Raw genomic sequence first — 15,630 nt, 5'->3', positions numbered from 1 at the left:
GTGGGCACTGTCACTAAAGCAGGGCCACTTTTTACATCGGTCGTGTAGTTAGGTATCTAAAGCTCACCTGTGTTCTGCATTACCATGTCGAAGCCCTGCTTGACCTACTGTGTTTGACTTTTGCAGTTAAAAATAAGTTAGGAGAGTACTCCTGGTCTGCAGCTGAAGATGCGTTCTTCAAGGACATTGCGGTGCTCAGAAACTGCCATCTCTGTGACAGATTGATGGAAAAGGACTCCGGCACAACATCCCAACTGTAATCAGGTCTTGGGTCATACATAGTAGTCAAGAGTGGTACTGATCTTTGTTACTTGGAGCAGGAGACCTGCATTCAGATATGTGGTTTTGGCTTCTTGCCATTGCATCGCTTGAGGCAGCCAGCGACTACCCTGCCATTAGGGTGCCTGCCACCACGCTGCCAGTCTAGCGGGGCACCAAACGTGTGGTTGCTGTGCCTACAACGCCCTCCCTACTCATCTCTCTGCTCTTCTGCAAGAGGTATGCTAGTTCAGTGTGAAATGGGACAACAACGCTGCCTAATGTTTACATAATGTATTTGCTATCAAGACTTTAATGTGCTCGGTAAATAATTATTTCAGTCTAAAATACGACGATGAATATTGTTCTGCCTCCAAAACCTGTTAGAGTGGGAAAGGATCTCTCGGTGCTCTGGAAATGACCATAAATAGTCTGTCATCTTACACACTCTCATTTTGTTTGTTCAACTCCTGTGTCAAAGTGCGGAGGAATAATTGCTAATGTGCCAAAATTCAAAAGATTGAGCCACAGATACTAAAGTTACTGTAGCTCAGCAGCTAAAAATGAAGAGAACTGGTAAACTAAGGAGCACTGCCTAATTTTTAGACTTAGTAATGTGGTTTTTATAGCAGGCAGAAATGCCCTTTCCAAAAACATCACTCCTTTACTTTTAAAAAGAGATCTGTCCCCAACATTTACTAAATTAAATGACACTTTAATCCTTTGTCTCCCTTTGCTTACACTTGGAGGAAAATCCATGTAGTAAGGTTCCACAAGCAGATGTGTTTGATGTGGAAGCGGAACTTATTTTGAGGATAGAATATACTACTCAATGCTAGCTGTACTTACATCTTCACTATCACACTCTTCCCTACCCACAAGTATCTTACATACGCTCTTTTTAAAAATGCACAGCATTGCTAGTTTCCTACAATTTTTTAGCAGGCAACTTCATGCATTTTTACTCTCACTGAAAGAAAATGCGTTCTTTTTATTATTCTGTGTCTTACTTTGTACAAGGTAAATTGCAGGCAAAGATCTATATGCAGTGAATCAAGTAAGTATTGATTCTCTGGGCAATGTTAGTAATAATAGGAACCTATGGTTATACTAGATATGTCATTTTGTAAAAAGCATCCTTTTTAGTTTGCATGAGATGGTTAATCAATTTTATGTGCATCTCCTTCAAGAAAAAATGGCTTTCCAAACTCCTAGAGAAAGAATATAAATTCTTTTATGAATGTGGCAGTTGCATCTATTTGGTCTTACTACTTGTACATGAAATTGTATAGGAACTTGTGGGCAGAGTACTAGTCTTGACTCTAAACCTAAACATCTGGCCTTGAGCATGTGTGAAACGATGCGTTATTTACCAGTGAACCTCTGAATCCAATGGCATCTACTCACAAGACACATCTGCATATTTGCAGCGTGGCTACCTATTTTTATGACTGGACTCTGAATGAATCCAATTTTCAAAGGACAATGTAAATTTATTTGAAGTAGTGGGATTGTTATTAGGACTTATTTCTAAATAGCGTCCTTTGCTGACATTCAGTTTGGACCATGGCCTCTCTTATAAAATAGACACCATCACATTTCTTTTCAACATATTATGGCAAAAAAACCATTAAAGACAAAGTCATGATTTCTGTTTTCCAATGTTTTGCCAATTTTGTGGTAACTACAGAAAGTTTTAGCTGTTTTTCTAACATGCTGCTGCTCTTGCCTCCAGCTTCTGAAGACTGTGACCCCATAAACCTCCTGTCTGTAGAGATAGCTAACGCTTTAATTGATCATTAGTAGACTTTCAAAATGAGTTTCCATCTGCCAAAAGATTAAGTGTCTTAGGAATTGACTTAGAGCAGTTTGATGCATGCAGGATAAATGCAAGTGCCTTAAAAAAGCACTGCTAGACCACAAGTTCTTAAACACTTGCTTCTGAAGTACTTAAAATGAGAATTCACTAGCTCATTTTCAAAAACCAAAAAGCAAAACTTAACGAAAATGTTGAATTTAACCTTAGAACAAACCATGCAAATTTCAGCAGCTTTAACTTGTGACGTGCGTTTTTTGTTAAATTAATTTATTCCAACTTTAAAAAGCACATGCTTTGGGCCAAGAAAATGGTGAAAACTTTTCTACTAGCTGTGCTTGAGAATACTGAGCAAAAACATCTCCATGTTTTATCACAATTTTTCACAATTACAGGGGTTGCTTCTCCTTCTGTTTTCTTTAAACTTTTACCTTTTAGCGTACTTGGAGTGATTTTTACACATTTTCATGTTGCTTTCTCTCTTGCCATTTTCGTACAAGCCACTTTTCGGAAAACTTCTACCATTGCGATAACACTTACAGTTGTTACTACAGAACTAATGGCTTCTTTCTTAGGTATCTGAAAAATCAGTGCTATTTAACTCAGTTAAGAACAGATCTGGCTGGTAAGAATACTATTCTGGCTGTGTTAGAGCTGTCAGCATTGTTGTAGAAGAAAATACAGGAACTGCAACTGTCCTACAGCAGTGCCGAAAGGTGGACGTGATCTGTGTTGCGTAGGTTAGCCATCACACTTAGCTGTAGTTACGGGTTCCTCGTTAGTGTTTGTCTTGTGACCCCAAAATGGGCAACTGCAGCGATGTTTACATTCTTCCTAGTGGTCCTTTAATGCCTTCTAGAGTACATGCTTTTAGGACTGCTTACAGTTGTGGTAGCTGAGACAGCAGAGCAGCTGGCATGGAAATGACAGTAAAAAGATGTAGGTGGATGTTCCAAATTCACATTTTTTTTTTCCCAAATGTCTGTGTCTTCCTCTTGTTCGCTACTCAGACTAGGGGAAAACGTGTCTAAACGCACAGTTTTATATATAGTCACTAGTGGGTGTTGACACAACACCTAATTGATTGGGGCCATAATTATAGGGAGTGGAAAGCAAAGGATACTACTTTTGCAAATAACACTGGGAAGATTAATCTTACCTAGGTATGAAAGGTTGCATTCTGTTTGCCTTGTCAGGCAAAGTGGAAAATACTGGTATCGTCAGTGGCATATCGATTTATGACAGGATGCTGGAGCTGGTTTAATATAGGTTGTCTCTAAAAAGCAAGATTTATTTACTTATTTATTTATTTTACTTTATTTGCCACATGTTGATGGGAAAGCATCCATTTAAGGAAATGAATATGGGTAATGTTATTCTGTCAAAAACTGCAATGTTTGAAGAAATAAAAAAAAAAGAGGAAAAATAAGATCTTGACTTCCAATTTGATAATAATGGAATATGAAGGCCAGATTGTAACTGTAGAAGTTCATTTCAAATTTAAATATTTAGCATTTTCACTAGTCCGCGAATACAAGAAAATTTATTACATTAAGATGGAATTTAGATCTTTGACATGAAGCTGATATTTTCATAGTGTGAAAAATATCAAGCTGACATTATACTGTCTCATTTGATGACTTCCAAATGTCAGAGTGCAGTAACTTATTCATAGGGACCTCAGTGTCTTGCGATAGTGTCAATTTAAAAGACATTTACATCGGCTTTTTTATTTAAACATGTAAAATGGAATATGCAAAGTGGACGAGGAGAAGGGGGAAAGACCAGGGGCAAGAAAGTTCTTAATAATAGAGTGAGGCACTTTTAAGGCTAATTTCCACCAAAGCCTGACAGCTGCACGGGCAGCGCTTCTGACAGCTCCCCTCTCCTTCCCCTCATGTTATTTCCCTCATTCCCAGCTCTGCACTCTCATGTTTCTTGTGATTTCAACACAATTTAGGGGATTAAAAATAGCATGGTATACTTTCCTGGAAAAGATTTAGTAACAATGGAAAGATATTGACTATTTTGAGACGATTGTACCTGGGACTTAATGATACCATTGGCTGAAGAAGAGCTCAGACGGATTACAGAGCCACAACAGTTGAATACAGGCAGCATAAATTTATATTCTGTTTAAAACTTTATGAGGGTGCGTGGCTGCGCTTCAGCTGACGGTCTACAGCCCCGAGGACGATGAGCTTACTCCTTTTTGTGGGTCGGAGACTGTCACACCTCGGCTGACGGAGGCGGGCCGCTGCGGAGGGCGGCCATTTTGTTGGGCGCTGAGGGAAAGGCAGCCTCCCGCCACCGCCTCCGGTGCTGCCCGCGGTCGCTCGCTGCCTCGGAGGCTGCCGGCCTGCTCGTCCCCTGACAAGCCTGCCTGAACCGAGGGGGAGGCCGGGGTGGAAGTGCCCCACCGGCAGCCATGCTCTCCCTGGGGCGCGGGCCGGGGTGGCGGCGGCATCCCCTGCCGGCGGACGCCGGCAGGGGGCGCCGCCGCCACCCCGGCCCGCGCTTTCGGCCGCCGCCGCCATGTCGGAGCTGGCGCTTGAGGAGCTCTCGGCTCTTTCCGCCATCTACTGCGAGCCGGACGCCTGCGAGGTGCTGGCGGTCTCAGGTGAAGGCGGCCGGGATCCTCTGCCGAGAAAACCGCGGGCCGGCAGGCTCTCGCCGCCCTGCTCAAGCGACACACGGCGCGGCGGCGGCGCCTCAGCCGGTCATCCTCCCCGGTGACGGGGGGGGGGGGGTGGGGACGACGACGCTCTGCCCAGCGGGGCAGCACCGGCTTAATCTCTTTATATTAGCGGCAGCGTCAAAGATAGGTGCCTTCTCGGCTTTCCGTGCCCCATTGTGTATTTTTCTTGCTGGCCTCTTTGTAGGGGACAAGGCCTACTTGGGCCCTCAGTTGTAATTAGCGACTTTCTTCATTCCCGCCCTGTGTGGAAGCTTGCAGTAGGTGAAGGGCAGCAGTGGGAATGGGCTAGCTGCTGTGTGGGGGAAATAAGCAGTTGCATCTCCCACATGTAACAAGACCAGGCATTTATCCTGTAGTATTTAATAGGGGTGCAGCTGTTGCTGTGGATAAGAAGCCTTCCGTCATCTCTCTCTTTTTCTGGGTGTAGGGTGATAATCTGAGCCTTACGATGTGCCGTACGTTCTCTAGCTTCAGCAGTACGTGTGTGGCTGTAGGTTTTACAGGGTACTAAGGCTAATCTCCCGTGTTCGTCGTAGGTAGGGAAGTGAGAAGATTTGTAGTGCTTGCCTGGGAATGAGGTGACCGTAGACATCTCTACTCCACATTTTCTGCACCAGCCATGGTGGCCACTGATCAGAACGTAATTTTAGGAGGTGACTTTTATCAGTCTTTGCCGTCACAGTGCTGTGAAGATGCGCCTTCAGCAAGGCAGAGTAAATCTCAGTAGTTCCAGTGTTAAACAGCAGTTACTATCAGGCTTAAAGAAAGTGTCAGGTGGGATATGCAAGTGTTGCACGTCTGTTCAGATCCAGATCATAAGTAAGTTTTGCTTAGTGCCTACCACAGATGTGACAACTCTCCTATATATTTGTTCGATATATATATACACACACACACACACACACAGAATATGCATATATTCTGTATCACTTACTATTCCCCGGTGTCCTGGGAGCTATTGCAGCATGCTGCCCAGCTCCCCAGTTCAGCGATGGCCAGCAAGCAGCTTCCTGCTGGTTGGAATGCAGTAAAGTCCTGGAGAATGCTGTTAAAAATGGATCCAGTGGCCTGACGTCAGATTTTGTCTGGTGTGTATTCAGGCCAAAAGAACCGGGATTGATAAGGAAACGCTCTTTTTACTGTGAGGGTGGCCAAGCACTGGAACAGGTTGCCTAGAGAGGTTGTCGAGTCTCCATCCTTGGAGATACTCAAAAGCCATCTGGATGTTGCCTTGGGCAGCCTGCTGTACGTGGCCCTGCGTGAGCGGGGAGGTTGGACAAGATGACTTCCAGAGGTCCCTGCCAGGCTCAACCATTCTGTGATTCTGTGAAAATAACTTTGTGTTGCTTTGGTGTGAAGTTATGTGTGTCTGCTCTTGAGTGACTCACTGTAACTATAAAGTTACAGAGAATTGAATAAACCTTGAACTTTTATTTGAAAATAGTTGTTGAAATAGATTTGCACAGAACAGCAAGTGGTTATTTGAAAAGAGGACTTTATGTGTAGACAGCCTCAGAGGGATGAAGACATTAGTGTCTGCATGGAGCACAATTAACTGAGGTAATCTAAAAGCAGAATTGTTTTGTTTCTAGATCTACATGGCACTTCTTGCTCCAGTACAGGCAGGTAATTCTGCCATTTTATTTTTTTACTTGGTATTTAGAGTTGTATTTTTAAAATATGATTGATGAAATGTTTCAGCTGAGTTTTATATTCTTAAAATCAAAAAGTTCAGGAATGTTATTTCAGGCATAATTTGAAAATACAGTATCCAGGCTTAGCAGATGTTTATTTTAAAAAACGTGAATGTATCTGAACATTGCATATGCACGTCTGTTCCTCCAAATCTGTTAGAAAAATATACACACGTCCTTCTCTGTGCTTCATATACAGAAAAATGATTTTGTGTTTATAAGTTACTGGGATGAAAAAAGGCTTAGAAACTTTCCTGGGACGTAAAGTGAAGTGCCATATTACATTTATATTGATGTTATGTGACCTTGCAGGGTCTTTAGCCAGCCTGTGTTCGTGATATGTAAGGATCATGCATATTGATTTCCATCGTTTTCTGCTAGAATTGAAAAAATTATTTACAACAATGATGATTGGTAGTTTTCTTTGAGAATTTACTTCTGCTTTACGTTTGAGCTACCAGATCCTGTAGTTTGTATACAATTAAGTTTTGCTGTATTCGTTAGCTTACATTTGCTTTATCTCTTCAAACCATATAAATTATCACTGACAAATGGTCTACAGAAGTAACTTCCAGTAAAACTGTTATGTTATGCTATCTCTAATACATTAAGAGTAATTTGCCTGTAGATCCACAGGATCAAAAAGGGGGCCATTGGGGATTTATGGTTTTGAGAGATGTAAGAAAATGCTTTCGCAGGTCTCTTGGTATGCTAAAAACTTTGGCTTTCTGGAATTTAACAATGCAGTATTCAGAATTTAAAATACATTTTTATCAAAACCAATATGTTGATGAATTTAAATAAACTAATTACAGCATATCTATTTTACCTCACATATCTATTTACAAAGATTAGTGTTACAGATAGAAATCCATAATTTACTTGTTAATCTGTTCTCTTCTGGTTTGCTCACCAAGCTTGCTATAAAAATATATTTATATATTCTAAGCTTGTACATTAGTAGGTGCCATTTTCTGAATTTAAAAATAGACTGCATGTGTTGCATAAAATGCCTTTGGGCAGGAGAGGAGGGGGATATCTGTCTGGTTGACATGGAACATAAGAAAAAATCTGAAGTATGCTAGAGCTAAATATACTGATAAGCATGCAGCTAGGGGGGAAAATGAGTTAAAATGTATTGAGCTTAGTCTTATTAGCACATTAAATGCCAGCAGAACGGTCAAACCCAACCTTTTATTTCAGAAATAATCACTATTTTGCTGTGAAGACAACTCAGACCTTGTAGCATGTGCAAACAAAGGAAGTATTTCTTTAGAGCCTCGTTACACAGGGCGACGGAGGTTCGCTCTTTGTTCTGCCAGCCGTCTGCAGTGCTGGTGCAGAAAATGGATGCTGGAATGTTTAAATAAACTTTAGACACTGTAGCCCCACAAACGTTTTGAACCAATTCTCCTTTTTGAAAAGTAAGTCTGAAGCAGATGTAAATGAGCACGGCTGGGCTTTTTGCGATGGCTCAGGGTAATACACCTTGGGATGCGAGGCTGCGCTGCTTCCTTCGGATTAGTTCATCATCACAGGGAAAGGTGTGAGATTGTTGCAGGCTTAAGAATATGATCACTGCAGCAGGAGGCCCTTGCCGAAGGGGCAAGGTTGGCCTGTCTGTTTATCCCTCAGTTACTTCTGAGTTGGTGAGATCTGTTATGACAAGAAAGTGAAGAAATCCTAGGAGGATTATCAGAAAGGTAACATGTTTTTCTGTCACTGTAATTAAGCTGGCAATAGAGTAGTATTCTTCAACTCATTTATAGGCTGTGCATTTTAAAATTTATTGGCAGCATAGTTTAAAATAAAGTACTTCATGGGCAGGAATATAGTAATGTTAATACTGTTCAGCCAAATGCCGCTTGCTTTCAGCTGGCCACGTACCTGGTGTGGCTGCCCTGTGTACAGGGCAGCTGGAAGGAGGTGGGTCGGCAGGGACTGTCTGTGCAGCGCGATGCGATGCTCAGGTGTGTGTGGAGACCCTCCATGGTGGCTACGAGGGTGCTGGGGGTCCCAAGAGGTGCAGTGCAGGCTTTTCATCTTCTGTGTGTGGTTATGTGTCCGGAGCCTAGCATAATGGCAGAGGAGCTATCGTTGCTAGTGCCCTGTAAGAAACATTTGTCAGGGCAGCAAAAGGCAGACATTGGAATGGGAAGGCTTGGGGTCCTCCTGCATAGCTATGGCCTGTGAGTGAGGGCCACGTGCTGCCTGATGGGCGCTGTGGAGACTGGAGTCTCTTCCAAGCCTGGTACATTTCTGAGGAATAAACTTGTCTTACAAATAGTCTGTAACCTTTCATTGGGTCTCAGAAGATTGGAGACCAACTCCCATTGACATGGAATGAGGCTTTGACATATAGCATGTGTAGTTATGTGCGTGGTTGGGTGTGATGTCATTTAATTCACTGGATTTGCATCCACTAGTTTCAGTGCTGGATTTGATTCTGGTTTTGTAGCAATGGTTTGTAGATGTTTGGAGACTTCTTTGTAGTAATGCTAGAGTTTGATTATTGGGTTTGGAGGGTTTGCTTTTTTTATTTTGTGACTGCTCTGACCTAGAGTTATTTGTATGACCCAGGAAGGAGGTTTGGAAACAAGCCCTTAGCTAAGCTTCTCTAAAGTGCTTCTGTCTGTCCAAGCCACTTTTAGGATCTTTCATTTATTTAGTAGGGTTCAAATATAAAATCATAGAGAGCACTGAGGGTGGTTAGCAGCATCAGCAATACTAATAAAACATAATGCAACTGACTGTCATGTAAAGGAAGGTAAGATGAGGTAGGGGGAGAAGGTGGCAAGTCACTTCAAAAGAGCGCCTCTGAAACCCAGCACTGCTCTAATCTGCCTTTCAAATCCGGCTTCTCCTGCCCTCCTAGAATGAACCAACCTGACGTTTTAGCAATTTTTTAAAGAAATGGGGTGAGGTGTTTGGAACGCATCAAAAGGGTCAAGCAGAGAACATCTGAAGAAGAGCATCTTTTATCTGATACCCTCTTTCTCATTGCAGAGGAGGAAAAGTAGGTTAGGTCTTTGTCCTCGCATTTTTCTTCATGAAGTTTTGTATTGTTTTTCTGTGAAACATGTTTTAGTCCAGGTTTTATTGCAGGAATTACTGTACATAACTTTCATATTCATTGTCTTTGATTATGTGATTTTTCAGGAGGATGTGGTCTTTTGCCCTTCCTGTTATGTACTGCATGTATTCTTTTCACTCTGAAAATATTTCTGTTCTGAAGTAGACCAACAAGACGTTTTGAGTAGATATGTGGGTATATATATGCATATTTTTATATAAGTATGTGTGTATATATATGTATGTATGTAGTATCTAGGGTCAGATGTACATCAGAGATGTTTTAATTATGACAGTCCAACTGTTGTAGAGAAGTTGACAGAGAAGAATTAAGCATAGGTTCCCTGAAAGTTGTAGGGGACAAAGAATCTGACTTTTTTCTTTTCAAATCTCTCTAGGGTAGAACTGCTTTTGAAATCTTCAAAAATACGTAGGACAAGTCTACTTACCTTGCGCTGATATTGATGGTAGACATCCTACAGGTTTCTCTGTGAGCAAAGTTAGGGCAGCGCTGAGTCCATCCAGAAAAGTCTGTATTTTTGGTTGTCCTCGCTGCTACTATTGAGCTGTAGAAGCTGACTTATGTGTTTCTGAGAGACAGTTCTTTATTACTGACTTGTCTAGACTTTGAAAGAGCCAAAAGGTGTGAATGCTTTTTAGAATGTGTTAATAACTTTCCTTCTAGTATAATATGGAAGTGTTTCATTCCAGGATCCCCGGCAAGTATAGCTTGAGCCATTGGTTGCAACCCCCCACCCCACAAAAAAAAACCCTTACTTTATATGGAATGGCAGTCATTTGAGTTGAATTGTTAAAGAAAATAACATGACTTAATAATATATATATATGTATTTCAACTTCAAGCAAACTATTAATGTTTATTTTTTGATACTTCCCAGAGACGCATGGAATCACGTTTAGAATTCAAATCAGCGTGAAAGAACTACTGGATACAGATGTACTTTTAAAGCTGTTATTTCATTTACCAGTCAATTATCCATCAACTCTACCGGATATTTCTGTTAACTCAGACCAGCTTACAAGGGCCCAATGTATGGACGTGAAAGATAAATTACTTGAACAAGCAAAGAAGCATCTTTCTGAACCCATGGTACATGATCTGATTCTTTGGATACAGCAGCATCTTAAGTATGTCGTTAAGCAATCAGCAACAGTTTGCAATGAAAAACCTACTTTGTCAAAAGGAACAAGTACAGAGGATGGTATCTGGATGCTCCTTTTGCATTTAGATCACATGAGAGCAAAGGCAAAATACGTCAAAACTGTGGAAAAATGGACTTCAGATCTAAGGCTGACTGGAAGACTGATGTTCATGGGCAGGATAATATTGATTCTTCTTCAGGGTGACAGGAGCAACATTAAGGTGCAGGAACAATGAATGTTGACTAGTTCTATCGATTTACCACTGAAACCTATGTGTCTGAATTTTTTGTGTGTGTTTTTCTAAGATTAACAGTTTTGGAAACAGATGGATCATTAGGAGACCAGGAAGGCCCAACAACTTTATTCTGTATTTAAGAAAAAGAAGTTATTCTATGAGAAAGAAACCAGTTATACCCGTAGACCTGTGGCCTGTATTGCTTTGCTTCCCACTGTAATTATACCCCTGTATTCCCTGTCTTTCCTGACTGTAATGTGCCTAGGTTTGGGCTCCTGTATTCTCCAAACGCCCCAGAAAACTGAAAATTCGTGATGAGAAATTAATAACACATATTTTTAGCTCATTTCTGCCTCTTTCCTTGACTGACATCACATGGGGATCCTACTGCATGCCTAGGCTTTGAACTCCTTACGAATTTCTGTACTTACGTACTTTGAACTTCTGTACTTATAAATTGCCACCACTTTAGGCAGGTTTTTGTGGTAATACTGGAGAAGAATGTTTTGGCTTTTCAAACTCATGTTCTCTAGATCACTTAAGACTGGGCTTAACTTCAAGCTGATGGATAGAAATGGCCATGCACCTCTTGGGATTGGCACTTTCAAAGTTTGATTGCTATGTTCTGAAAAAAATCTGTATGTTTCGTTATAGATTTTTGTATTTTACTAAAATTCAAATATACTAGGTGATATTTAATGTTTTGTTCTCTTTTGTCATTTAGGAGTACTTGATTCTTCAGAAAACTTCTAAGGTAGATGTGGACTCAAGTGGAAAGAAATGCAAAGAGAAAATGATTAGTGTACTGTGTGAGACAAAAGTACAGTCACAGCATAAAAGGTATAATTTAGTACTGTTGTGGATAGAAAAGTAACAGAGTCGATAATTACATTCTGACAGATCTAGGCATACTCATGAGTTTCCCTTTTACAATGTAGGTTTCAGACGTTTGAAGTCAAAGAATATTCAACGCTGGATGAGCTGCAAAAGGAATTTGAATCTGCAGGACTTACAACTCTTTTCTCTGAGTTTGTGCCTCCTCTCTTAAAATAAAATGAAAAGAAAACACTGAACTCTTTGACCAAAGCAGTGGTTGACTGCAGATGCTGATGGAAGATCAAAGGACTAATTTGGCAAACAACGTTAAAGCTTTTCTGCAAAAAATGCTAGAAGTAGCCATCCTCTTGCAAGACCAAGAAGGCAATTCATACATTAAGAATTGACAATGTTTTGACATTTATATGTTCATGGCTTTTTCCAAGGAATCTGGAGTTAATTGTGAGAATTGCATGGCAAGCATGAGAGATTGTGAAGAAATCATGTTAAAATAATAGTCTTCTAGTTACACTCTGTTTTGCAATCCCTGTTTTTCAATGTTTTGGTTATTATCTCTCATGGTAGTGGTTTTTTAAAATGGACTGCTAGAAAGCATGATTAATTCTGCTTTGAAAGCTTAAATGAAGATATTTCTATAAAAAGCAGAGCAAACACAGATTTGAATATATGAGGACAGCATATACTTAATATCCCTTAGGTATTCATCTGCTAACTTTTCCTTCTCCATTTATTTGACTATAATTGCTAGACTGTTGATTTAAAGAAAAAGTTCATGTCACTTGAGGCCTGAAAAAACTTATAAGTGTCTTCTTGGATGTTAGTTTTTATTCAAAAATGTATAAAAACACCCAAGTGGAGAATTTAAATTGATTAAAAAGCTAAGGTAAAGCCAGTTGTGGTATTTTCTTTGTTAGTTTACAGGTTCCTTTTTGCACTTTATCTGGTTTTACTGTCTGTGCCTCTTCAGATACTAGATACCTTGATTCAATTAAACTGTCAGAGCAGTATGTATACAGATTTCAGTCTTCTCTCTCTCAAGACTTCTGGTCAAGTCTTCTGTCATTTTAGAAGCTGGTAAGTTTTAACTGGCTATTAAATTTTCCTTTAGCATTTTTTTTTGATTGGTGAGTGGCCTTGGCCAGTTTATAAATTTTTTTATTACTAGTCTGTGTTTTACTTCAGTATAATATTACAAATTGTATACATCAGTTTTACAAATGAAATTGTGCAAGTTCTGTTTCCCTGGGGAGAATTGGATACTTATTTCTTATAATTATTAATGTCCTTTTGTTTCTATTTTACCTGATACCATTCTCTAGCAAGACTAGACGAGTTGTCCAGTAGTAAAAATTTTGAAGTCATGAGTTTCTCAGTAACTAGTAATGCCATCTCAATTGGTTTTAGCATGTAGCTAGACATGTGCTTTACTGCTGTCTAAAACTCACTCCCAGCAGCCAAATGTCTCCTGTATTCTTTGTTAACTGAATAGATTTGATCAATTCAGTGTAAATTAAATTCTCTCTGTTGTACTGGGGGAAGACTGCTACAATTTGGTTAGTTCCTGCAGTGTGGTTTGGCGAATCATGATGTAAGATATTCTGATTTCCAGTTTCATACTCAGACCATGAGCTCACACCTCTTTCTTTATGTATACTAGAAAAGCAACTAAAGCAAACTATTAATATTTTTAGGTTTTATTATTTGAGATATCAAATGTGTAAAGGGTTTTAGACGATTTGAGAGTTTCTTAAATTTTTAAGTAGTTTGGTAATTTTCCTAATATGGAGTGTCTGAAATACGTATGTTAGCATGTTATTTTAAGCCCTGAGGCTTATTTAATGAGACAGTAGCAGAAGCTCTTAATGAATCTTTCATGTATAGCACGTATAGTAGTACTTCAAGCACAGTAGAAAACAGACTGGGTTAAACAGGTTTTACAAATCTGTTGTATATTATTTTGAAATTGCTTCCTGAGAGAAAGGAAATCTAGTTTTCTATTATTTTAAGTGTATGCAGAAATGAATTTTTACTTTTATAAAGAAGAATAAAACACAAGTATCTTTAAAATATTAAAATAACATATATTCTAAATGATAATTTTCAGAATTGAGCTATTCCCAGTTAAAATATCTATGTTGAAAAGCTGTATGTCAGTGGAGTATAAAGTCTTGAAAAAATGCAGAGGCTCTCTCCTTATACTATGCGATAGAGCTGACAAGTATCAAAACCAAGAAAAGGCCTGTGCTTGTACAGTGTAAGGAAACGTGATCAGTATCTCCCTGCAAATCTAAATGTTGTAGAGTTATGCCAGATGGATTTTATGTCCTCAGCCAGATCTTTACTTTAAAATGCTCCACTTTTCTGCAAAAAGAATAGTAAGGTACTTCAGCACAACCTGTATCACAATCTTGGCCATTAAAGTCTAGTCGGGGCCCTGTCCAATTGTGTAAACCAGTTGTGTATTCTTTCTCTTGATTTTGGGAATTGGCTTGAATAGTGTACCTAATCATGTGATCTCAATTGCGTGTAACTACAAAAATAATTGAGGTGTACAGTTGTGGTGGTCATCTTTCTTGCAAGATATGATGCAGACTGTCCAAATTTTTCCTCCCTACTACAAAAGCTACTGGAATTAGCTGCGTAAGAAAGACCATTTGTGGCGTCAGTGGTTGCCAGTTGCACTTGGATATAAACTTACGTATTTTCTTGAATGTTATTGCCTGATGCACTCCTGGTTAACTCTTTGGTCAGAGCTAGCATTCTGCAACAGCCAATTTTAAAAATTAAAAGAAGTTAAAGAACAGATGACAGTTGGGTGAGTTGCAACTCTGTTCTGGTCTGTGCTCATCTTGCTAAACGAAGTTGTGGTAAGAAGCTAGTTGATTTCTGTGTTTCAGGAGTTGTAAAAAGCAGTTTATACAATGGATTTTTATCATAGTTGAATTTATTACTCACTAACTTATATTGGACAAATCAACAAGTCCAGTGTAGGAAAGGACTGCAGTTTTTTTGCTTGGTTTGATGTGCTTCAGAAGAATTACAAATCCGATCAGCTTGATACTGTTCAGACAGCAAAGAACATGAAAACTGATGTCAGTCTGATTCTGTCAAAGCAAATGCTTTTGCCTACCCATCAATCAGTCACTTGTTCTGAAGGGTAGGAGGATATCTTGTGTTCAGACAAGTAAACAATATTTTTAAAGGTTGTTCTTTTGGAAGGATATTGCAGCTGTCTGTTAACTGATGGTTTGTTTGCATTTGTTGTAAAAAGAGATGGGCAAGCCTGTGAGCCCCTGGGGCACAAAAGTCATCGAAATGCATACTGTGGTGCATGTTCTGCCCTCCAAGGGAACTGAAGCAGACACAGGAGAAGAAAACAGGGAAATGAAATCAGAACTCCTGAGAATAGTTAGAGAGCGCGTATCAGTGTCTAAAAAGTTAGTGAGGTGCATATAGCTATCAGAATCAGACAGTCAATTGCAAGGAAAAAGAAATCCACAAAGAAAAAAATGGTTTAACAAATAAGAAGCTGGCTTTCTTGTGGATGTTGTATTATATATATCCACAATAATATATATATATTGTAATAATATACATATGTATATATAAAATATATAATATTCTTCGAACAGCATCATTGGTAAAATCTCATTTCCTGTGGACTTGCATGTGTCTAAACAATTGCACACATGAAGCCCTTTCTTGCAGAAGAGATAGTCATGACAATGCTTTCCCAGGTGGGTTCTCCAATGCCTGATGTTGATTGTGCTCTCTGCATAAATCGTAAAAGTATCAATAGCATTTGTCTTCTCTGTCTGCTACCTCTTCTCATCAAAGTTACAGGAACTTGGTTGCT

The 15,630-nt window shown here is 39.7% G+C and overlaps 1 protein-coding gene across 1 annotated transcript; it reads left to right on the top strand.

Moving 5' to 3' along the window:
* Window positions 1–4,339: 4,339 nt before the first annotated feature.
* Window positions 4,340–12,666, top strand: RWDD3 (RWD domain containing 3). Its single transcript, XM_074596584.1, has 4 exons — window positions 4,340–4,694; window positions 10,438–10,922; window positions 11,662–11,777; window positions 11,876–12,666. The coding sequence occupies exons 1-4, from the start codon at window positions 4,610–4,612 to the stop codon at window positions 11,988–11,990; spliced, it is 801 nt and encodes a 266-aa protein (XP_074452685.1). The 5' UTR covers window positions 4,340–4,609; the 3' UTR covers window positions 11,991–12,666.
* Window positions 12,667–15,630: the final 2,964 nt, after the last annotated feature.

The sequence above is a fragment of the Larus michahellis genome, chromosome 8, assembly GCF_964199755.1.
Source record: "Larus michahellis chromosome 8, bLarMic1.1, whole genome shotgun sequence".
Lineage (NCBI taxonomy): Eukaryota > Metazoa > Chordata > Aves > Charadriiformes > Laridae > Larus > Larus michahellis.
This window is presented reverse-complemented; position numbering and strand designations above follow the sequence as displayed.

Coding starts and splice junctions, on each gene's coding strand:
- RWDD3 (XM_074596584.1), top strand. CDS start 4,610: ATGTCGGAGCTGGCGCTTGAGGAGCTCTCGGCTCTTTCCGCCATCTAC. Junction 4,695..10,437: donor CGAGGTGCTGGCGGTCTCAG/GTGAAGGCGGCC, acceptor GATACTTCCCAG/AGACGCATGGAATCACGTTT. Junction 10,923..11,661: donor GTGACAGGAGCAACATTAAG/GTGCAGGAACAA, acceptor TTTGTCATTTAG/GAGTACTTGATTCTTCAGAA.